Source organism: Dromaius novaehollandiae, chromosome 1 (assembly GCF_036370855.1).
Source record: "Dromaius novaehollandiae isolate bDroNov1 chromosome 1, bDroNov1.hap1, whole genome shotgun sequence".
NCBI lineage: Eukaryota > Metazoa > Chordata > Aves > Casuariiformes > Dromaiidae > Dromaius > Dromaius novaehollandiae.
This window is the reverse complement of record NC_088098.1, coordinates 35,843,741-35,868,003: the sequence shown is the minus strand read 5'-3', so window position 1 is coordinate 35,868,003 and position 24,263 is coordinate 35,843,741. Positions and strand designations below refer to the sequence as shown.

Sequence of the window (24,263 nt, the reverse complement as noted above, 5' to 3'; positions counted from 1 at the left end):
CTGGAAGAGGAGAAGCCACAAGTAGCTTGGGGGCAGTACAGTTTCACATCACTGTCAGTCTGTGCACACAATGTGAGTCAGTGTCCTTTTGGTCCATGCGGCCATAAAATTATTTTATGCAAGTCCAAAAAGATTACTACAATAAAACTAAGAAAACTTTATAGTTTTATTTACATTTTAAACATATCAGTTCTCCATTTTTACTCAGTTTTCTCAGTTTCCTGTTTTCAATGCAAGCAATGCCTCTCTAGAGTCCGTTGTCTCCAGCATCTTCCTCTGCTGCAACACATTCCCAGCAAGCTACTTTTGCAAAAAAGTCTTTCCAGAAATTTGTTTAATTTCATGCATTCCTAGCCCCCAAATCCTAAATCTTGTCTGTCAATAAAGATGTCACATCCTAATTTCTTTAGATGTTTTATGCATATTGACTTATTGACTAAATTTTTAAAAGGAAATTCCTGACAGCAGGGGACTGCTTATCTCACATTTACACAATTATGAAAACACTGAGAATACTTAGTTATAAGATATTTAAATCCTGACTTGCACAGAGACAAGCAACAGTGATTAGAAAATTAGCCAGTCGTTAAAAAAAAACAAAAAAACCCATTTTTCCCATTTGTATGACACACTGTGAATTACTATCAGCTCTCAGATGAGTAAAGCTCTCTTCCAGGGAGCAGAAACAGCTATCTAGCACAGACTGCTGGTTCAGCAAAATGGAGCAGGTTGAAAAATGGGACTAACATACAAACTTTCCAAAGATCTTCCCTTTATACAGGGGACACGGGGAATAAAGATTTGCCAGATGCAGACAACCACCCACTAAGGGCAAGAGCCAGCCATTCCCCCCAGACTTCAAGACCACTTACAGGCACATACATATGTTGTGGAGTCCTTTAGAAACTCTTTGAGGACTTCCATTTGAGAGGTTTGTACCTGTAAATGAAAACAGGGCTTTCTCACCATTTCGTTTGTGTTTGTGAAACTTTCCCCTTCAAAAACTGCTTTTTGAGGCTGAACATACAGAAGGCAGGAAGATAATACATCTGAATTGGTCCATCAGCTTGCTGACACTGAAAGAGGTACCCTCTGTTTCCTATTCCTGTTTCAAGCCAGGTGGTGTCACTCTTCTCCCTTGTGCCAGCTCCAAAATTCGCCTGCCTGCACAGTAAAGCAATCAACTTGCTAACTGAAGCAGAAAGCGCTCTACTGTTGGGCCCAGCAGAGGGTCAGATGGCTGTCTGAGCTCCCACAAAACAAGGGGCAGGAGCATGTGCCAAAAGTGTGCGTGGGGGGCAGTCGGAGCAGCACACTCCCCTTTCAGCAGTATTGTGCTGTTCAGCTGAGTCTGCCATCTCCATGTAACAGCATGCTATGCATGTCTTTCACCTAAATCAATGTCAGTTTCCCAAAGTGTCTGTGTTTCATACTACCTGTATTTAAATTCTATCTTCATCATTCAAGATGATGTTTGAATAACATGCAAGTACAGGTGGTTCTGCAATATTACATCTAGTTCTATAAAAACAACTTACTATGGGTACCAAATGCCTCCAGCTCATTGTCATCCTCCAAGTGTCTATTCACTATGCTGTGGCTTAGACATCATAGAGTTGCAGGCTGAACCACCACCCTGCCTTTGATGTAGAGTTAGAATTAAGGTGTACACCTCCACCCCAGATAAAGGCAAATGCAAAGCTATCCATAAACTGAAATACCCTCTTTGAGGAGGTTTGCTTGCACTTTGTTTGGGAAAGTCTACTGCCTCTCTCCCCCCCCGCCCCCCCCTTTTTTTTTAATTTATCTGCAGACCAAAGTCTTATGCAAACTGCACCTGAAGAAAAGCCTAAGAAGTGGGTCTCTGGGGAATGGGGAATGATATTCTAAAAAAGCTACTGGTACACTGTTAATTGTGGTTAGAACAGTTTTCTCGCACTTAGGAAAATGAGATCATGTGTTTTCAGAAATAAATCAGAATTGCCGAAAGGACATATGACCACCATTGTCGATTTCTCCTAACTGGATTAACATATAGGAAACCAAATTTTGACTAACCACAAGAAATGCATTTAACAAGTAAACCAGTCTCGATTCCAGAAGACCTTAGTATCGTCTTTGCACTCCCTGAAGAGCAGCTTGTTGCTAAATTATTTCTGATAGACTGTTTAATTCATTACAAATTTTGTGCTTTTTATTTTGCAACAGTTGCTGTTCTGTAATATGAGGGGCTGTTTCCATTCAGTTAAGGACAGAAACCTGAATGGAATCAACATGTGCACATGTAGCTAAGTTACAAGATCTTAATGAAAGTTTTTAATATGCAACTCCAGTGTATTGCAAGACAAAAACCAAGTCAGTCACTGTAGTTAGATACACAACAAAAAAATCAAATTGTGGAAATACTCTCTTTCCCCAGAGGTTAAGGAGGATAAAAACTAGGGACAAAGTAAGGAAGCAGAATAAGGGCTCTCTGTTTCTTTGTTAAACAGTGTATCTAATTTATTTGGAGACCAAAAAAATTTAGAACTTGTCAGCCCAAACTAAGGTATCTTACTCTAAAGTTATCTAAACTATGCAGCTTTATTTCTGGAAATACTGAGCACATGCCATTCTCCATTAACTATAATAGAAAGGGAAGAAGTTCACCACTGACAAATCTGGCTCTGTTCTTCAGATGCCTGACTGTGGAGTTAAACATCTAAACTTAGATTCTCTATTTAAAATTGTGCCTAGATGTGTATGTGCTGTACATTACTGTTTTCCCCAATCTGCTGTCACTTTTTACTTTTTTTTTTTTTTTAAACATACACAGACACCTCTGTTCTGGGAGTCCCAGTATCATGATGATTTCATGGGCTTTGCCTAATGAGGACACATCTCTCTACTTTCTTATGAAGCAGAGGCTGAGAAGCAAACTTGTTTAAAATACAACCATTTTTTGTGCCAAGGTCATTAAAAAATTACATTCTTACACTGGGCTTCAACCAGAAACCTCCTCCCTGCACTTCCTGGATGTGACAGAGCCACTACAGTTCTAAAAATAATCCTGGTCATTTATGACACGTTGCTAGTGCATCTTGCATGTGCTAGTTACCCAGACGGCTGTGGTAGGGCTTTTAGGGAGCTTGTTAAATACAATCATATGGCTTCAAATGAAAGACTTATATTCACGTTCAATGAAGTCACTAACAAATGAGAAAGTATCTTTGCAATGTGAATTCTCAAGCAACTACTCACTTCTAAATAGAGTTTATTTTCATTGCACTATGTTTAATCTATCCATGTCCATTCCTACCTTTCCATTATAAAAGCAACATATTGTGCCTATTAGGTACTGAGCCATCACAGCAGGGAAGGCACATGCAACTCCAGAGCCAGAAAATTACCTCTTAATTCAGGTTAACCTGACTCCTCCTATATTTTAAGCATTTACTTTTTTTTCTGGATAGGAGGGCAGTTAAGAGAACCTAGGTAGGAAAAAAAACAAACAGCATTCAGGTCAATATATTAATGTGAGCTGTGGACACAATTTGTCTCAATTCCAGAATTCCCTAAAATATGGCATAATTATACTTCATATAGAAGGGGCAGACTGAAACAGGAAAGGGAGCCTTCTTATGCACCTACTGAAGGGAAGTGCCAAAGATTAAGCTGTGAGAGCAACAGTGGTTGCTTTGCAACTAGAAACAAAGAAGGATTGCACTTCCCCTTGCGTTAGTTGTTGTTGAACCACAGATTGTAACTATGACCCTCTAGGCTTGGGTGGATGCCCTAGAGCAGGGCTCACTGGGCACTGCAGTTGTACAGGGTGATGGAATAGGCTTTCCTTTAAAATCACGCATTAGACCTTTCAGCCACTGAAGGAAGATGTAAGCGTTATCCAATTAAGCCAGACCAAAACATAGACAGCATCTTCAGTGAGACAAGGTCTGTATGGAAAGGTGGTATGTTTTTATTAGACCAACTGATACAGTTGAAAAACGCAGACCAGCTTTCAGGCACACAAACCCTCCTTCACTAATTCCAGCATCACTGAGTGAATGGGAGGCAGAACAATAGCTCCCTTCTCTCAGGAAGGTTAACCGTCTCTGTGGAATCGAGTCTGGCAGAGATTTTTATAATGTCTGAATCCAGCTATTTATTTTTCTTGCATGGCATTTATATTACCAATATTATTGAAAGCTAGTTGAAATTAGATTTGTCTACTACTACAGCACAGTAAGAATTAATACAGTTCAGCTCTTGCATTCTCTGCAATACCTGTTTGGAGATAAACCTCTCCTCTGTGCTAAGCCGGCTTTTTTTTTTAAAAAAAAAAAAATTATGTCTCTGTGTTTTACCATGGCATCCCTTCTTACCCAAGCTTACATCAGCTCCTGCTCATGATTTTTCACTTCATATTATTAATCTTCTGTAGCTGACACCCCGATCATCTTCACATCAACTGACTGAGCTTTCAAATGGAAGGCTGAAACTGCTATCAGGAAGATAGCAAGCAGCAGGAAGAAAACGCATTTTTGTGGAGCAAAGACCTGGTCCTTCTGCACATGGACCTGATTATAACAGTAAAAGAGAAACAAACAGAAAGAACTGCATCTTTGCAGAAGAACTTCATTCTTCTACCTGTAAAAGAAACCACAACCTCAGAACTTAGCCAGTTTTTTTCATTCACTCAGTATCCATCTTCTTTGTGTTCTCAGTAAACAGGGAAGTTGGGCTGGAAATGGTTAGTGAAAATTTTTAAAAGCAAACAAAACTCATAAATGTGCAGTCCCAAATCTGCCACTTTAAAAATCCAGGTAAGACACTGACTGTGTAACTGGGAGCAGAAGAGACATCTTGGGAGAAAATCCTGTCATGAAAGGCAAACTGAGGAATAGCAAGTAAGGCTGGTTCTCTAAATTCCAGTCAACGGTACGTCTAGGTCTCCCATTTGTTGCTAAAAACAAGGAGAGAAAAAGCTCTCTCACCTATCACTGACTGTGTAACTGGGAGCAGAAGAGACATCTTGGGAGAAAATCCTGTCATGAAAGGCAAACTGAGGAATAGCAAGTAAGGCTGGTTCTCTAAATTCCAGTCAACGGTACGTCTAGGTCTCCCATTTGTTGCTAAAAACAAGGAGAGAAAAAGCTCTCTCACCTATCAAAGCAAGCCTTCTTTTTCCCTTCCTAAGCATGCTAGTGAACTTCAGGAGCCCAGCACTGGATGTTTCTACATCACTGCTAAACATTAGCAGCATGCCAGCATTTAGTAGGACAGCACTGCTCAAGAGCTAGTCCCTTCTCAAGAGCCCAACTGTATAAATATATACGGCCAGCTAAGAAATACTTAAACCATTTCTTTTTGGTAGATTTTGCAGAAGATATGAGACAAACTAGATTTGGGGTAGAAACTGGCTGTACTCCAAAATGCTTTAAAAACACTCTTCTGAAGCTCCTATTGCATAAGGCACTATCAAGTTTAAGATTTTTATCCTAAAACTTTGACAGATACCTTACCAGTATTGACTGCCACTAACATTTTCAAATAAATTTAATAAAAACTATGGATAGCCCAAACAAGGCTTTAATGTTGCTTTAGCCCTGGGCTGCCACTGGGCATTCAGTTCATGGCATGAGACAAACAGGATATATTCCTGCTGAACTGAAACTCTGTCTTGAAGGTAGACTTCTGGGAAGACAAACCACCTTTTCATATATTTGAAAGCAGCAAACTACTATCCTTCAACCTCAAGCCTGAGAGAGTAACTGTTCACCCACCAACCGAAAAACTCCTCTGGTGCAGCATTCCCAGAGCCTGTAGTAACTTAGCAAATCATACAAAAACAGACACAAAATCTGTCAAAGAAGTGCTGAGTTGCTAACGCTAGAGCAAACAAAAAGCCTTGAATGACTGTGTATCTGTGTGCAGAAGTGAAGGCATACTTCCTATTTCTTCTGGGAAAATAAGAAAACCTGGTGAAACCACCTGTAAAGTATCTCCGGGGAGAGGGTTAGCAAAGGTAACTTCCTACTACCCCTTATATTTTAATCAGAATCATCTGCATTTGCTCTAATTTTTTCAGGGTCACCCTAGCATCTAACGCTAGCTTTTCCAGGGGAAATTAATGGTACATTAATGGTGCCATTTTAAAGACAACAATGCTAACATAAACAGCAAACCACCTGGTAACAGAAGGTCCAGCTTGTCACCACCATTCAGTCATATGTAGAAAATGAAGTGAAAACAAAAGCAGAAACTATATACCATGCTTTGTACAGTTTTGCTCCAGTTGTGATGGCACACACAGGATGACGACTACACAGTGTTTAACTGTCTCCAATTTTTCTTTCATAAAAGCCAAAACTTAACAAAACAGATAATTAGCAGGAAAACATATATTAAAGTAACACAGTAAACATCAGAACAAGCAAATTTCTACAGGATAAGTACAACTAATTTTTATAAAACTCTGCTTTTACCTCAGGATTTAAAAGTTCGGCAAAGTGCATTACTACAGTGCTTGCAGTAAACACAAACAGTCCAAACAAAGCCTGTCTCACACCTTCCTCCTCTTGATCTACTGAAGAAAGATTAAGTCCCACTAACTCTCCATATACGTGTCTGTAGAGGAAGCAACTGGCTGGTGCCAGAGTTACCCTGCTCCAGTGTACTGCTTGTAACTCCATTTTGCTCCCATCCTCCTCCCCACCATTCAAAAAGCATTGGGACTGCTCTCCTATGAGTGGTGAGTGGGAAAGGAAGCATGCACAGCCTCAGCATAAGGGAAAAAGCATACAGGATAGCATAGAAAACAGAAACAGCATAAGGAATAGCACAGCATAGAAAAAAGGAATAGCATAAGGACCAAGGAACCTCCCCACCAGGGCCCCCTGTATAGGGGAGAGATGGAAATGGAGAACGTGCAGAGACTGGAACGTTCAGGAAGGATTTAGGTGGGGGAAAGAAGGTAGTGAAGGAAAGCACACAGGCAGCTTATGATCATGCATGCACACACATACATGCATGCATGTATTTGCACACAGAAAGAGAAGTTGGAGCATGCAGCTGCCCTCATCTGTGTCATGAATTCAGCCTCAAAGCAAACTCCTTGAAATTACATTTATGTAAGCAAAAACTGAAGTGGCACCATTATGTACAGTACATGCCTAGACCGTTAAAGTGTAGACAATTCAACCAGAAGAAAAAGACAGGAACAACTGTTCTCCCATTCAATAAGCAGAGATTAGTGAAGTGATTAAAACTGAATTTCCACCCAACATACAGTATCCAAAGAAACAATCGGTACGAACAGATCTATTTATCCTATGATTATACAAGCCTTGCGCATTTAGTATTTTGAACCATACGACAAAGAAAAAGTTCAAGATATTTTATTTGTTAGACACAATAAGTATATCTCAAAGGAGAGCTATTGAACATATGGAAAAAAGTCATGTCACTTAAATGACCTTCAGGACTTGCACATTTCAGCAACATACTATTTATAATATATCATCTTACATCATTTTCTTAATTTTCTCTTGCAGATCTGCTCCTCTCCTTAAGGAGACTTGTGCATTATCAGACATTTCTGTTATGTTCATTCTGCCACTCTATATTTACATGAGTCCCACCTCACATCTTGTTGTCATACAGGCTTCTAATTCTGTCATTTTACTTCTAACTGTAAGAACATCTTCGTGGTGCGTCTACATTTTAGAACAACTTGTGCACAGCACAAATTAGTGCAAATATCTTTCTCAGTGCACATACTGCAGGATATGCATCCAGAGATTGTCCTGTTCCGAACATATCTTTCAGCAGTCCAGGCTGTATTTTTAAACTAATTATAGATTTATAAAAATGTATAAAAAAAATCCTTGAACCTGTACAATGTCTAAGACACAGTTGGTAAAGACGTAAAGTTATTCAGATATTTATAACTCTGAAAAGATATAGAGTATTACAGTGTAAACTTAGGTTGCACAGAGAAATAACTTGTTTTAAAACCAAGAATTCTGTAACAGAATAAATAATTTACAAGCTTGAAAAGATCTGCATTGTTTCTTACACATCAAAGATTTATTATTTCCGTTGTAAAAAAACTTAGAGGGACTAAATATCTTACCATTCCTGTTGGTGTTTGGAAAACCCAAACACCTGTTTTTATTCATATAATTCCCCTCTCTAAATCTGCTAGAGGTAGGTGAAGATAAAATAAACCCAAAGTGTAAGGATTAAGATACTGCAAATGAATTCTAACCTTGTCAATCCAGTGAACATATACTTTCACCTGATTTACTGAAAGCAGACTGAGTGAGAGAGTGAGAGTGAGAGAGCGTCTGTGTTTTAAACAGAACAGTACTCCCTCCTACCATGCTGTCAAAATTCAGTGCTTGATCCTGGCATAAATTAGTTTTCAAAGTATTCCCAAATTAAGGCAGAAGCAGCTGCCACCTCACACACTTTAGTCACTTTGAGAAGGTCCTGAGAGGACTATCTGTTGAATAAACATTGCCTACCCAGAACTGCCCAGACAGCCCTGCCTTCCCTCCAAAATGATGATAACCGTGAAATCTGCAGATCTCACGGAATATAACCCTTGGGAAAGGGTGTGGAAGCAAGGTGGGGTTGAATACAGGAGAGAGAAGATTGTAACACTGAGATCACCCTTCACATCCATTACAGATGGTGAGCTTCCTGAAGATTTCTCTGAGAACAGCTTTAGCATGGGTGCCTGCATATGCTGGCTGCAAAATATTGGCAATTACCACAAATTCAGAGATTTTATTAGGCTTATAAGTACTTACAAGATCTCATGAAAATCCTTGGTTTTGGCATAAAGAAAATTATAAAGCAATAACAGGTTTTCTAAAACACTAATGACTTCATTATGTCCTGACAGATCAAAAGAAAAATTTATGAACAGCTGTTTAGATCTGACTTCCTACTTTTCCACAGCTTGGCCTGTGGCTTCAAGTCTTCCAATGTATCCTCTAGTCTCACTCCACTAGTAATTTTATCTAATACCTTCAGCTGAAGTTTATAAATGTATTTAAGCCAAACATGTACATAAGAAAGCATACAAGAATCAGGAATGAGTTTGGTGGCCCTTTTTGGAACAACTAAACAAAGCATGTTTCCTCTTCATCATTCACCAGACAAAAAGGAGCAAGCACCTTTACATACCAGAATATCTGCATGAAAGTGCCTCCAACTTTCTTCATAACAGTAATACTGGCATGAGCACAAGGGCAAGATTCCCTCTCTCTATTATAAGAGTAGCCATAATGATCTCATTTAATATGCAAAAATCGTAACTACTTCTGCAAAATTTCCATAGCAATTTTAAGTGTGCCATTTTCTTTTTTAAGTTACCTTTTAATGAAAACAGTCGTATGGACTGAGATGGCAAAACCCCAACATCTTATGTAATTCAATTTGTTGTGTTGAGTTATAGAATAACAGTCCTGGCAGTTAAACTAAGAAGAGTTCTAACTGAACGAAGCAATTTTGTGCACTCTAAAAATCAATGCATTTAAACGTTTGTTCTCCCTCGCAATGTTATTAATCTCCAGAAAACCTTGCTTTATGGACGCTGAACCAATTTACTCTTACTGCCTTCCTGCTCACTAAGCTTGAAGTGAGTATAAGCTAAAATACCTAACAATGTGCACAGAATCCCAAGGCCTTGATTTACAGACAACGGATCCTTAAATAAGAGGCACCCTCCCAGGAGGGTGATGCAGAACTTGAAATGTCCAAACATGTTATACCTAGACATCTGTTAAGGATAACAGCAAATGTAATATTTTATAAATAGGAACATTTAGGAACTTCACTAATTACATCCAAAGCATGCAATATCGTGTCACATTCATGCAACTTTCTAATATCTCTGCAGCTCTGAGAATTAACCTCCATGTGAAACTTTTCACCCGGCATGCACTCCCCGTCATGCACTACAGACTGACACACCAACACTTCCTGAAGACAGCCAAAGCGTGGGTGAATATTCTTTATAGGTACGAAGGTCACGTTAGTAAGCTAACTGCACTTCTTTATATAACCCATAAACAAAATACACCAAGACAGGAACATGCTTTTCCAGTTTCAATATATAAGATAAAGCAGGTAGGTAACCAACTAATTTTCCCACAGTAAATCAGTCGGAATGAACACTAACATAATTCATCCAGAAACAAGAGACACAACTAATATTACAAAGGATACGTGACAGGTGACGTATTTCCAATGATCCAGTAAATGGACAAGTTTACCATAAAGGCTATTATACCAGACAGCAGTACCATTATCTGTGGATTAATGGACACAGTCAGTAATCCAACATACTTTTGGCCATCTGTAGATGCATTCCAAGTTATTTATTTTGGTTCCTTTACTTTCAAAGGCAAAATATCATCCAAGAAAAACAAATCAAGAACAAAAATGAAAACAAGTTTCAAATCACTGCAAACACAGGTGATACCTATGAGTAGCTCAGGGTATGATGCCCATAAATATACACTGATAGAACTACAACCTTCTCTCTCTTACCATCTATGTAGATTCAAGAGTGGCTTGAAAAATTTAGCTACTCATTCACATGCAGAAGTTGTATTCTTTACCTTTCAAGCAAAATCTTATTCATGGTCACATACACACAAAAAACCCCTCTGTATCAGAAAAATATCTAATTTTATTATTGTAAATACCTGCTATGCTGTTCATAAACTTCAGTGCTACTAGCAATGACCTTGCACCCATCACTGACTGGCATGATCAACAGTGGTTGAGAATATGCCACTGGCTCTTTTTTGGTGACATCAGGGACAGAAACATAAGTAGAGAAATCACAGCCCTCTTGGTTAAACTAGTAATTCTGGAGAATAACCAGTGTTGTCATCTTTCCACAGAAGAGAAGTTGAGAGTATCAGAAGCAGCAATGCTTATCTCTTTTCTGAATGGACAGCAAGAGCTGGAACCTGGGCATGTATATATTTTTAATTTAATATACTAGGACAAGCTTCTGAGTTTTGTCAAATTTTCCTGTTGTTCAGATGCCCTCTAAGCAAAAGAAAATAAGGACATATATCAATTGACAGAAACTCATCTAAGAGAAAGTGGGACAGAAACAACAAGGAGTTTTTCTCTCTTTCCACTACACCTCTCATCTCATTATAGTCAATGCTTGTACAAAGAATGTTTTGCAAAGAAACAAGATTTAATATCAGATATTAAATGTAAACTCATCAATAATTATGATTAAAAAAAAAGGTCTTACCACAGCAGAAAGTGTCCAGGGCCCAAATATGCCTCCTTCTCCAAAGACTGGCTCAAAGAAGGGTATGATGCAGAACAACATAGCAGAGGACATTGGCGCCTGATAGTACAGCAACTGCATAGAGTTTACCTGCAACTCATGCTGCTTAGCTCCTACCCACTAAAATCAAAAGAGAAAGTTGTTAAACATGGGGGGGGGGAAAATCAAACTCTTGAGCAAAATCGAACTGGTCACTAATATATCATGTGTGCAATCTAACATGACAAAAGGACTGTTGAGCATTCTCTTCCACCTTTGCCTAACCAGATGCCCATGTGTTTGTTAGGCTTTGGTGAGACAAGTAGCAGAGGGCACTCATGTAAGGAGGAAAGATAATGCACTTAAGACCCCCTTCCAGCTAAATGCCTAGCATCTAAACCTTCTTTTTTCCCATAGCCTGGGTATAAGGACAAAAAAAAAAAAAGTAGTAGAACTGGGGGGGGGAAAAAAAAAAAAAAGAGACAGCTCCCTTTTATTCTCGCAACAAATTCCAGATCCTACCTACCACAAAGCTGAATACTTTTGCCTAAGCAAAGCAAGCAACATTGCAGGGACTACACTTCACCCAATCTTCTTTATATGCTGTATTATGAAATAAACAGCATGCTTATTATGATTGCACATATCAATTTAAGAAATACTAAACCAGCACATATTTGAACATAGCATAATTTATGCTGCTTTTCAAAGTTAATAGATTTACTTTCCTGGACAAAACTTTGCAATTTATTCTTAGGAATACTTCCAGAGCTATATTAAAAAAACCCAACTATGAAACGTGGTGACATTTGTTTCTCTCTTCTTCTATTTCCTCCATACAGAAGCTAACAAAAACAGTAACCATTTGTCTTACTTTTCAGTTCATTCCAAAGTTACTAAATTTCATTTCAGTATTGATTATAACTGAGATTTCCAATGTAGCACACTTTAAGACTCAGCATTTGCTATGTATAGTTTTGAGATGAATGTTACCAGCAAAAAGGATGCATCTTAATATTACACTGAAGAATAAGCCTAACATTAATATTTCACAAACTATCAGTACGAATTTATGAGTAACAGGGCATCCAGTGTACACAACATAAATTTGCTAAGTTTTCTGAAAAATTACAGGTAAATTTCACTCAAGTGCTAACGTTTCTCCTGTACGTGTGCTATTCTATCATCTGAAGTTATTTTGCTGCCTTTCTCTTCCTTAGCCCCAAAAGAGGACAAGAGGCATCTTGTATACTACAGGTCAAAGAGCCTTGCTTCTTTTGGAGGCGCAGTGTATCTATTGCAAAGAAATTCAGGCTTAGTTTGATGGTGACTATCATATCAACATGAAAGGGGACTCTAATTTCGGAAGCTTTTAAAGTCACAGTAGATAATGAGTTGCATATGACAGTACAAAGCTGGGCTAAGGTAACCCCTGGATGCATCTATTTTTCTTTTAACTGTAACCAAACAGAAAGGTTATATCAGGTCTGTATTTGGCACCGGTGCAAATTCTATAGAAATACCTCAGACTATTCAGCTTTAAATAGAAGGCGGATGTAAATACCTCAAGGATAAGCCATGAAAAATACTGAAGGGCTGGAAAAACATGCTGTATAGGGGTAGGTCTAACCAAACAGAAAGGTTATACTGTGTCTGCAGCTGGCACTTGGTGCAACCTGTATGGAAATACCTGACTGCTGAGCCCGGAATCAGAGGAGGACGTCGATAAAATGGAAAAAGCTCAAGGACAAGCCATGAAAATAACTAAGGGACTGGAAAACATGCTTTATAGGGAAAGGCCCAGCTGCAAGGCGCTTAGTTTAGTGAGGGGAAAATTAATGCTCTCTAGGGCAAAGGGGTTTTTACCCATGAACCGCTCTTCACCCCCCGAAACAGGCTCAGGTCAGAAATGAGGCGCAAGCTTGCAGCATCCACCTGCCGGGCCGCGGTGGGTCCTCACCCAGCTTCTTCGCGACGGGGGCGCGAAACGCGTCGTTTCAAGGTACCGGGTGCGACCGGCGCCCAGAGCAGCGCCGCATGCGGGACGTGCCCCCCCCCCCGCGGAGCCGTTACCCACCACTTGGTAGAGCGACGTGACGAGGACGCCGAGGGCGGCGAAGACGACGCCGAGCAGGCTGAACTTCACGTCGTAGTACGAGTTGAGGAAGACGCCCAGCGTGATGGGGAGCTGCAAAGCCGAGGCGGCGTCAGGCCCGGCAGCGCCCCCCCGCCCCGGCCCGGCCCGGCCCGGCCCCCCCGGCCCCCTCCTCACCAGGGTGAGCTTGATGCGGAGCGGGAAGGTCTTGCCGTAGGCCAGGCTCTGGATGAGCACGATGACCGGCGTGGTCATGGCCTTGGCCAGCTGGTAGGTGCCGATGGTGTTGCTCTGCAGCGAGAGGTTGGTGAAGACCACGAAGCCGCAGAAGCTGAGCGCCAGCGGCAGCACCTGCCGCGGCCGCAGGCTCTTGGGGGCGAAGGCGCCGAGCGCCTGGCACAGGTAGAGGCCGAGCCAGGTGACGGCGAAGTGCACCAGCGTGAGGCTGAGGTTGGGGAAGCCCAGCCGCACGTACAGCCACTTGTTCAGGAACACGATGCAGATGGAGGCGGCCAGGTTCACCAGCAGCCCCGCCGCCAGCCGCCCCTGCGCCGCCGCCCAGCCCATGGCGCCCTCCGCCCCGCGGCGCCGGCTGCCCGCGCAGGGCAGCGGCCGCCCGCGCGCCCGGCCGCTCGGGGACGCCCCGCCCCCGCCGCGCGCATGCGCAGGCGCGGCCGCCGCGCCCCGCCCGGGGGCGGTGCCTCCCGCCTCCCGCCTCCCGCCTCCCGCCTCCCGCCTCCCGCCTCCGCGGGCGGGCCGGTGCTGCCTCGGTGCCCCCTCGGTGCCCCCGGCCCCGCCGCTCCCTGCGCGCACGGGAACGGCCGAAGGTCCGCGGGTACACGGCGCGGCTGCCGCAGCTGCGAGCCGGGCGTACGTACGGCCTCGCCCTCGGCCGCTCCGGAAGCCGAGCGCGTGTTGACGCACGTAAGCGCGGCGAGGAGCAGCCTTCTCAGGACATGCAGCCCCTCCACGTCGCAAGGGGCGAGGTACTCTCACGCCCTTCCCAAGTTCGGGATGACATCATCATTTCGGCAACTGCCCGCAGCGTATGTGCAAGAACAGGGGCACAAATGGTGCTTTCAAGGGCCCTTGAGCAACACGTAATCTCCGTGGCGTTGTTCTTCTTTTGATTCTCCCGCTTTCCCTGCACGTCCTCCCGCAGCCTCAGCCCGTGGTACCCTCGCACCCTCCTCTGCTGAGCAGCGTGGCCAGGCCACAGGCAGCGCTGGGGTATGTAACAGATTAAGGAGGTTCATACGAACACCACGTTCATACAACCACACCTTAGATTAAAATGAATAAATCTGCTGTTGGCAAAGCACTTTTATTAGAAAAAAACATTAGGAAAAGGCTATATAACAAATATCCTCTCTCAAGTTTCCGTCAGAATTCTTCAACTTCAGAAGTGAAATACAAAGGTGGTGTTTGTTCTGTTTTACAAACATCAGAAAGTTTAACTGATTCATGGTTGGTTTTATTCTTTTTACAGCCAGAACGTCTGGACTTCATGGTCAGAAGTTTCTGTCACTATCTAGCATGAAATTCTATGATTGAATTTCATATCCTAAAGGATCAAGATCCTGGTCCAGGAGCATCAGAGAAGATTCCCTCAGCTTCTGTAGGAGCTTTCGGAGTTCTTCTTTTGAAAATACCTGAGAACAAAAATACATAATAAAAGGTATAGTTACATTTGCAATGTATAGCACTGATTTAAAAAGTAAATGGTAGTTATTTAAGCTACTCCGTGTTTTAGATCTTTTTTTTCTTTTAAGACAGTGTCAGTAACCTGATATTTCAGAATGGCTTTCAGTAAAGGAGTGGAAGCTGGTGGTGCTACTCAAAACCTGCAAGTAGTTCTCAATAACTACTAGAAGAATCATTGGGAACCATCCGAGTTTAATTTTCTGGTTATTACTGTCAGGAATCTTATTAAGCCAATGCAGGTAAATGCATCACAGTCTTTTTCCTAGCCTTGGTGGATTTTTTTTTCAGATTTCTAATACCTGTTTTGTTTTTTTAATTAATTTTTACTACTTTAAGTGATTTCATTTTGGGTTGTTTTTCAGGGGTTTGAGCAGAGGGGAGGTTATGTAGACCAACCGCTCAGAAACACAACCTGCTTATAAACTTTTCTGACATGTAATAAAAAAAAAATCAATTACAAGTCAACTTATTGCAATTTAATAGGCCCCTCCAAAAATCAGTAGCTGCAATACTCAGAACTGCTTGTCACAAATTTGTCACCTTCAAGAGGACAGCAGTGTATCAGAGTTGACTCTGATTCTATAAGTCAGTGTACAAGAAAATCATTTACTCCCACAGTGAATGGGACAGATGAAGAAATTTAAGTTTAGGAACATAAAGTGTCTTCCTCTATATATACACTTCCCCCCCCCCCCAAGAGTCCAGCCACAGAACTTTTAATTTGAAGTTAAGCTGTCTAGAGCTCTCAGTAACTCACCGTATAAAGTTTGTGTCGCTCAGAAGCTACTGTGTCAGCCAGCCTTAGGCACTCCTGGTATTGTCCAGTACTATGCAACACTGTATGTAGTAAAAAGCACATCATTGGCAGACACAGCTTTCGCAGCAAAATCATCTGATGTGTTCGTTCAGGGTCATCCTCAGCATCCTTACCATAGTAAAATATATATTAGCATATGAACATTTCCATCAAGAAGCAACACAGTATTATCTCCATATAGCAGTAGTGTCAAAGGCAAAAACTGGACTAGCAAGCCTATAGATCTGACTCATATGGCAACTAAGGGGAAGAAATCTATAATGGGTCACAGCAAGACAGTGATTTATAGTTGAGTAGACAGCAGCACATTAAACTAGAAGACAACTACAAAGGTACAACTGTGTAAAATCCAGCTCTTTGTGGTCTATGCCACGAGATGAAAATTCATTTACCTCTCTAACATCAACCATCCATCCTCCATCAACAAACAGCAACACATTGTACATTTTCTCTTTCACGTCAGCTGTAAGAGCATCCAAGAGACCTTTCCAAATACCATAGTCCATCTGGCAAAGAAACAAAAAGTTATGTACTGCAGAACAGGATAATTTCCAAGATCTATTTTAACATAGTATTTTCACCCTAGCATATACCAGTTAGCACAACTCTAGCGCAAAAGAAAATCTTCAGCCAATGGCTAAAACCTAAAAGCCAACTGCTAACTGCCATATATATGCTTGCTTAATTCCCTGTAAAAAGAGTGTCAAACAGGTTGTTCAAAAGCAAAGCCAATTAGAGCATTAGCCATTTTAAATGACATTTTATATGACTTTGTCATGTTTATAAAACAAATACTTGTCTAAATTGAATACAGCATATTTATACTAACCTGATATATAAAAAGAACTCTTGGGGGCGGGGGGAGTGGGAGCAGTGGGGGAAGAGGGAGGAGCATTTAATTTCTTTTTAGAAAGGAAAAATAAGACTGCCTCCTAATCACAAATGTAAATGATTTATAATAAACAACAGTGTGAAATCTTACCTACCTCATACTTCTTTTCTTTATGTTCATGGGCCACTTTCTCAGTGAAACTTGCTTGAGGTAACAAAGAAGGCTTCTGTGGAGCTGAGTTCATGTGTTTAAACCAGTCGTTGAAGGTTTCATGGGCTTCCTAGATTGCATTGGAAAAAGTGTTTGCACATTTTAGACTCATTTATGTAATTATAAGAATCTCATTAAATGCACAAAAGCCCATGTACTTTCAAATATAGAAAGAACCTCATATTTGTAAAAATCTCAACTACAGGATATCCAGCAATCAGAAGTTAAATTAAACGGATAAGGCTTAAAATTTCACCATCAAGGCAAAGCCAGCATTATTTCTAAGTAATAACCTGGAATATCAGCATACTGCATTTGACACTCACCAGATATGCCCGAATACATAAGTGTTCTCTTATAGCATTGTCGTCTTCAGCTGGAAGTGGAGTATCCATTCCCTGTTCTTCCCACTGGTTATATATTTCTGCTATAGAGTCTTGGGGAATCTTCACAAACACATCTTTTGCAGCTTCGTGTTTCTTGGATGCTATGAGTACATGAATTGAGTATCAACGGCTTTGCAATTTCCATACTTTATTTATAAAAACTGACAAACTATCACAATTAAGCCACTATGAGGTATGATAGATCATACCCATACTTTTTAATAGACTAGATTCAAAATTAATTCATATCTAGTGCCAAGAGTCAATGAGAACAAAAACAGCATTTAAAAAGTTTACAATATAATATCTGTGAAGTTTAGTACCCAAGAACTTCCTCATGATTGCATTGCTTTGTTTGAGCGCTTCTGCCCTCTGTGCAGGATCAAATACAAGCCAGTCAATTACATCTATTTTCAAACGATCCACCTGTAAAAGCCAACATATTTATTAGATTCACTAACACTTCAAGCATAGAGCTGATGTTTCTAGAAATCTTTGCATAGTATTATGAAATACTAGTAAGAGACAGCTTTAATCACAACTTTAGTATCAAAAGATTAGGAAAAAATCTCTGCAGTCTAGATTCATCAAAAAATCCATTTTCAAGTATACCCAATATTTTCAGACCAATGGACCAGTATCAACTCTCAAGAATTTTTATGGATTACTGTGCATCTGCCTCAAACTTTACTATGAATACATTGTAAAAAAAACAACCCCCCCCCCCCCCAAAACAACAACAAAAACCCAAACATGGTTTAATAGAAAGCTTACTACAATTTCAGGAGTACCATCGGTCTGTAAACACAGTTTGCTAACTGTTGTACTACATAAACTGTCTATTTGGCTTAGAAAGGCTGAAAGAGTTTAACTTTTTACTGAACAGAGGAAAAAAACATTCAAGTTTGCAAACTACTGCTTGCTTTCTAAACAGTGCTTTGGAGAAAAAATGGTAACTGTTAACAATCCCTCATCACTGAAATACTGAATTGCATCCAACTGACATTCAATGGCGACAACCTGTCAATTAAGGAAACAACTGTAGCGGCTAGAATTTGTGCCTCAAGCATGTAATAAAGGTATATCTGAGATCCAAAAGGCTAATCCTCATAGTAATTAGAAGCTACAATAATATCCTACTCTCAGCTGCAACATATTTTTGTCATAGTCATCTCATGGGCTTTGTCTCTACTTGTTGCTTGCCTATCGACACACTGCAGCATGACACATGCTACAGCCCAGAAGGTCAAGGAGATGTAGAAGGTGCTTCCTTGGCAAATAGTTAAAAGGAAAAAAAATCACTTGTGATAAAGGAATCTGTACTCACAATTCTGCCAACTGGAGTATCTGCCCTCCAAGATGTACTCACCTCTGTTGTTCCAGTATCTAACATATGATCATGGTGACTGAATTCACCAGCATCCTTCTTGCGGATGTTTTCAACAACAGTTTTTGTAATGGTTGCAACATCCAGACCTAGGTTAAGAGAGAATTACGTAAGAATTTAAACTTGCCACAAAGTGAATTTCAGAGTTCAGTTGTTGATCATATTTCTTACCACTAGCAATTCTTACATGTCTGTTCATGCTCACATTGTCAGACTGAATTATAGGCTTTTGATATACATAATTTATTGCAAGCATTTAGAAGAGTGATATCTGAGATTTTAAAGAGAATATCAAACATGGGAAAGAGACAGTAATAAAAAATAGTCAAAAAGCTTCTCAGTCTGTGTCAGAGGACCGCTATGTAGGTATGTATACACACACACATTAATATAGATATATACACATGCATTTGCTAAGTCTACTAATTCCTATAATCTTCAAGTAAAAGGAAAGAATGTCGGATTTAACAGAGATGTACCAGAAGTTCAGAACAGTCCTTTCAAAGATTCTGAAACACTAACTTATACCTTTCAAATCTTAGCTAAGCTTTACAAGGAAATGGCTAAAAATAACTGAAGAAGAGCTAGACAGTGAACTCTGCAGTAACAATTTCTTTGCGAGTTTTGAGTTTGAGCAGCACAGAGGCCTTGTCAAGCAAGGGATAAAGTGAGCTACTTCATTAGAGTCCCTTTGAATTTGATGTATAGGCCTGGAGGGGAAACTACAAGTAATGCAAACAACCACAGTGCCTGAGAAAGAACACTGTAAACATGCCCCCTCAAAAATTAACACATTCATAATTTTACCAAATCCACAGAAAAAGTGTGTATTTTTGCCATTAGTTCCCCGAACTAAATAATATGGTTATGTAAAACTTCAGAGCACACATTTGAGACAGTTAGTTGGCATTTACGTCCTGTTGTGTTTTGATGTGATCCAGAGGCAAAAGTAATATTTAGTTTAATTTAAGAATTGCAGTTCCAGGTTATAGTTAGAAGACATAATACACCTACTCAAAAAAGTGATCAGCAAACTAATTTTATTTAATTGAATAGTGAAGACAGACAGGATGGAAACAATTCAGTATCATCCTCAGAGCTAGTTTTGCATTAAAGACTACTGAACGACAACATAACCCAGGATAAATAACTGACAATTAAAATATCAGCATATCTTACCTGCTTCTTTTGCTAATTCAAGACAGTGGTGGCGTTGATCGCTTTCAATAACATCTTCTAAAAATAAAGCGTACTGAGCAACAGCTAGCTCTGGAGGCAAGTGGCTAACATAAAATGCTATTAAATCTGTGTGCTTCTCTGATATCATTCGCTGCAGAATAAAAAGCAAGTATTAGGAACCCACACTACACCCCCCTATGTAATCACATAAGTTACGAATATTAAACAACATGTAACAAAAATTTCTGATTATTTTGTTCTCATAAAAAAAGATTGCACTGAATTCTCAGCTTCTAAACAGGGATTGATAAAACTGGCTCTTACTTAAGCATTGCTAACAGAAACCCCCCTATATGCAGGCAAACTTCCAGGCATCTCTTAAGAGGACAGCATTAACTGCATCATAACTCTGTCCATCTTCTAGTTTTTAAAGTGTCCTTTTCTTCCTCCTCCTTCCTCCTCTAAAGTACTTCAGAGAAAGCAAAATACACTTTTGAAAGCTCACCTGAATGTAGGTCTTTAGGACTTCAACAGAAACTTCCTCCTTATCACAAACAAACAAAAATTCAATTTTAAATGAGATGGCTTGCCAAAAAACAATCATACTTTGCAGATTATCACTACTACCAAGCACAAGGTTTTCTGCTCATCCATGTTTCAGTAACCTACAAATTCAAACAAGCTCAATCGGGAGAACTGTTTTTCTTGGAGGTCAATTAAAAAAAAAAGATTTCTTCTGATTAAAATAGGTAGTGTTCCAAGGGTTTTATTTTTCAGCAACTAGATGTAGTTCTTAGACTAACTGGAAAGTTAGTTTTTGCATCATATAGTTGCTAACAGATAAATTTATGATGGTTTGTTTTTGTTAATCCTTCCGGCTTACTGTATTTTTTTTTCACTTGAGAAATCAAGAGTCAGGAGAACAGATGACGACTGCAGTGTGCTACTTGCCCTGTTTTATCACACAAAATTTTTATGTTCCTATATACAGGCGTGATGGAGAGAGACTCTTGATGCCATCTGGCTCACCTGTTACTGCCAAGTATAGTCCAAGCAACTGAGACTGCTTTAGCTAAGAATCAAGCATTTGTTACGGTGAAGAGCTATTATTTTAGCTTGATATGGATATCTTGCATCTATGCAGACTTGTATTTATGCCAGGGCAAATGGTAAGAGTGATACCACTCCTGCTAAGTTCTAAAAATTAAAAACAACATTAAATGAAGTCTATTTAGAGCCCTTGTTCAGCCCACAAGATGGTATCCTTTGCTGTAGTTAACAGTCAGATGAGAATCTAAAGCCATTGTCAGACACTGCAATGTATGAGTCATAGTTCACAAAATAAGCAAGGTACCAGCCCATCTTAAGACTTTTAATTGACGTTTATGTTACAACTGCTGACTTCAGTCCTAGAAATTTATGTACTGCTTTCATATTCCCTAAAGAGGTTATTTAGAAATAGAATGGAACATGTTCAGCAACAGCCAACTTTGATTTTCATCCGCAATTTGGTTTCAGTCCTGATCTACTGTCATCAGCCATAGTCAGTCTAAGCTGAACAGTGCTAAAACCATGCAAGTGGATTTTTGTCAAATTCCCATAACCATCCCTAATACCAAGTGTTAAAACATTCAGTAAGAACAAGCGTGCATTCTTTTTGCCTCTGTGCTTTGATACTTCAAAAGCATTATTCGAGTAGAATGTTCTCAGCTTTTCTCTACAAGTGTGAAAACTAAAACCATTTATAAGTGAAATTTGAGATTTTCATCTAAGCATACACTAGTATGAATTGTACTCAAAACACCAAATAAGGAACATCATAAAAGCTTGCACAACTACGCCTCCCTTCTGAGGTCTACTGGTAAATTCACCTATTCTCAAGGTTACAGAGGCAGCAGTCAACAGCTACTCATCTTCCCACAGTGGAATTCATCTAGGAGATTCCACCTTTTTTGCCCACCCCCCACCACTGGCTGAACATATGCTAACAACTAACAACTTGTTCTACGCTACTCCACCTTAAAGACCTACTCTACCAAATTGGCTAAAAAAGAACAATCCCCAAGCCCTCCCAATTAGCTAAATAATAAGTGACTTTGAGAGAAGTTCAAACAAGGGAGCAAAGCAATGATTCTAGACATGGAGAAAGAGTGTAATACCTTTGAGCTGTGTTCTCATCAGTTAATGCAAACACACACTTGTTTTTGGCAAAATAGGTTACATTCAGAAACTCACTTGATACATAACTGCTTCTAAATTTGAAGGTAGCAGAAATGGAGATTAATTATTTGCGATTGCCTCAGAAAGGAGTTATTGCAGCTACATGACCCATCTGCTTGTTTATCACAGAGGCTAGGTAGCTAATTAGCTGTACTTTGGATATATTTGGAGAAAATCTGAAAGCTTCAGCTAGCACCAAAAGGAGCCAGTTACCTCAAATAGAAGCATTTATGAGCTCACAGCAATAGGTACAACTCCAAGAGCTGTGTCTAAGATCAGGTTATATACAAAGCATCTTGGCAGCTTTTTTCCTATATAAGCCTAAGCTTGAATTCTGAGTCCTTCTCAATAAAGACCTTATGACTGGAATACACCATCCTTGTAAAAATATTTTCAGTCAGTACAAACTGAACTGGAGGGGAGGATGAGGCTCTTTTCTAATTTTGTATGTTGCTTTTAGACTCCAAGATCAGCAAATACACTATTTAAACATGCAGCTCCTCATCAGCCTAGTAGTAGTTCAGTATCACTGTATGCAGTTTATTTTATTTATTTACATACATGCATTTCTAATCCAATGAGTGGATATTGCTATGATAGCAAATCAAATACAGGTGAACTTACTTTAGTCTGCAGGCCCAAAGTGCGCAAAAACAGAATAAGATGTGTCATGAAACGAAGGAGGTGTCCTGGGAGCACACTTCTGTCTTTTGAAAGCCATCTGTTGAATTCTTCCATCAAACCTGTAGTCAGCAAGTAAATATTTATGTTAGCCATATCCTGGGAAAGGTGGAAAAATGCCTAAAAAATATTTCAAAACTATGCGTCTATTCAACAAATACATTTTAGCCTTAAAAGTCCAATAAAGCAAAACGACATCAGTTTTGGAAAGATTTTGCTGTTTGGTTTAAACAGCTGCTGTGCGTATTTTGTCATTTCTCAGAAAAAGTTACAGCAATGTTCTCACATACATTCCAACACATTTACATGGTTTCACAACTGCTTTGAAAACTACTTTGTATGTTGAACTGCAGAGAGTCACGGTAATTCTTGAATAAAGAAGTAAGCAGCTTAGTTTTTAGTTGGAGTTTGCCTACTGTGCACTTGTAAAACCCATTCACTTTTAAGCTTCTGGAAAGGTCACTAGAAATAATGTAGTCAGTTGACATTTAAAGATCACTTAGGAAAGAGCTCACCATCTACATCTCCCAGTATAATGAATTTCTGAATCACATGGTAATGTTCTTGATTCTCCTCTATCACTCTCTGCAGAGAGAAAAAGAAAGTTCAAACTTTGAATAAAAATCTTGTGTAATCTAATGTATAAAGAAAGAAAATTTACAAATAAAACAAAAGTTCCTTAGGGAAAAAAGCTATTTTATTTCAAAGGGTATTCTGCACAGAGCACAGGAGAAAATGCACCTGCTATCTGACTGTCAAATTACAAGAAGAATATTGACAAACTGGAAGAAAGAACCAGCATACAGATTATGTGGAGTTAATACTACCATGTAAGAAATCTAAAACTAAGGGCTTTTTTTGCTTTAGAGAATAAATAATGTTATTACAGAAAATAGATTCTATAAAGTCACAGAAGAAGCAACATGTGTATAAATCCTTGAAGACAAGCCCTGTGAAATTTCTTGAAGGTGGAAGAGAAGTTTTTCTGTAGAGGAATTAATGCATGAAATATGATACAGATGCACCTTTAATTTCCTGCATGGTGAGGATAGCACTAGAAAGGCAGCTCGGTGTATCTGTGGCTAACTGCATTAGTCTGCAAGTTGTCTTTCAAATTAACAATATGAAGAATGCTATTTGTCTCTTCTGTCAAATAAAAATAAATCAAGCTTCAATTTAATCATTACAGAATTATCAGATAAGTCACATATATTCCATCTTACATGTAATAAATATCCTTAGTGTTAAAAGTAATGCAGAAACACAGTCTGCTTAACCAAATAGTCTCCTAAATGCTCAGAGAAATGAAATATGCTCACAAATCTCCTATAAAGAAAACCCCATGCAATCAATCTTCAAATATTTTATCTAAATGTTAAATAGAGAATTTATTTTTTCTGCTTTGTATGTCTGACAGCACTTCATAGTCAGCTATTTCTTTAGCACAGCCAGCTAGTTTGGCAGA

The 24,263-nt window shown here is 39.6% G+C and overlaps 2 protein-coding genes across 3 annotated transcripts in view; both read right to left on the bottom strand.

The window, feature by feature from the left end:
* MDM2 (MDM2 proto-oncogene) overlaps window positions 1–14,054 on the bottom strand; it is a 45,821-nt gene extending 31,767 nt beyond the window's left edge. For both annotated transcript variants that reach the window (XM_064508886.1, XM_064508889.1), the window contains exons 1-3: window positions 13,560–14,054; window positions 13,365–13,475; window positions 11,270–11,428 (exon numbers count right to left, since the gene is read on the bottom strand). In XM_064508886.1, the coding sequence (XP_064364956.1) occupies window positions 11,270–11,428; window positions 13,365–13,475; window positions 13,560–13,949 (660 nt within the window). In that variant the 5' untranslated portion in view covers window positions 13,950–14,054. The remainder of the gene's footprint in view (window positions 1–11,269; window positions 11,429–13,364; window positions 13,476–13,559) is intronic.
* A 636-nt stretch (window positions 14,055–14,690) lies between these two features.
* The window catches only part of NUP107 (nucleoporin 107), a 29,267-nt gene continuing 19,694 nt past the window's right edge, over window positions 14,691–24,263 (bottom strand). Inside the window, exons 18-28 of the mRNA XM_026100356.2 lie at window positions 23,314–23,383; window positions 22,742–22,860; window positions 20,403–20,441; window positions 19,898–20,048; window positions 18,701–18,807; window positions 17,655–17,757; window positions 17,272–17,432; window positions 16,890–17,015; window positions 16,296–16,409; window positions 15,844–16,011; window positions 14,691–15,034 (exon numbers count right to left, since the gene is read on the bottom strand). Of these exons, the coding sequence (XP_025956141.2) occupies window positions 14,927–15,034; window positions 15,844–16,011; window positions 16,296–16,409; window positions 16,890–17,015; window positions 17,272–17,432; window positions 17,655–17,757; window positions 18,701–18,807; window positions 19,898–20,048; window positions 20,403–20,441; window positions 22,742–22,860; window positions 23,314–23,383 (1,266 nt within the window). The 3' untranslated portion in view covers window positions 14,691–14,926. The remainder of the gene's footprint in view (window positions 15,035–15,843; window positions 16,012–16,295; window positions 16,410–16,889; window positions 17,016–17,271; window positions 17,433–17,654; window positions 17,758–18,700; window positions 18,808–19,897; window positions 20,049–20,402; window positions 20,442–22,741; window positions 22,861–23,313; window positions 23,384–24,263) is intronic.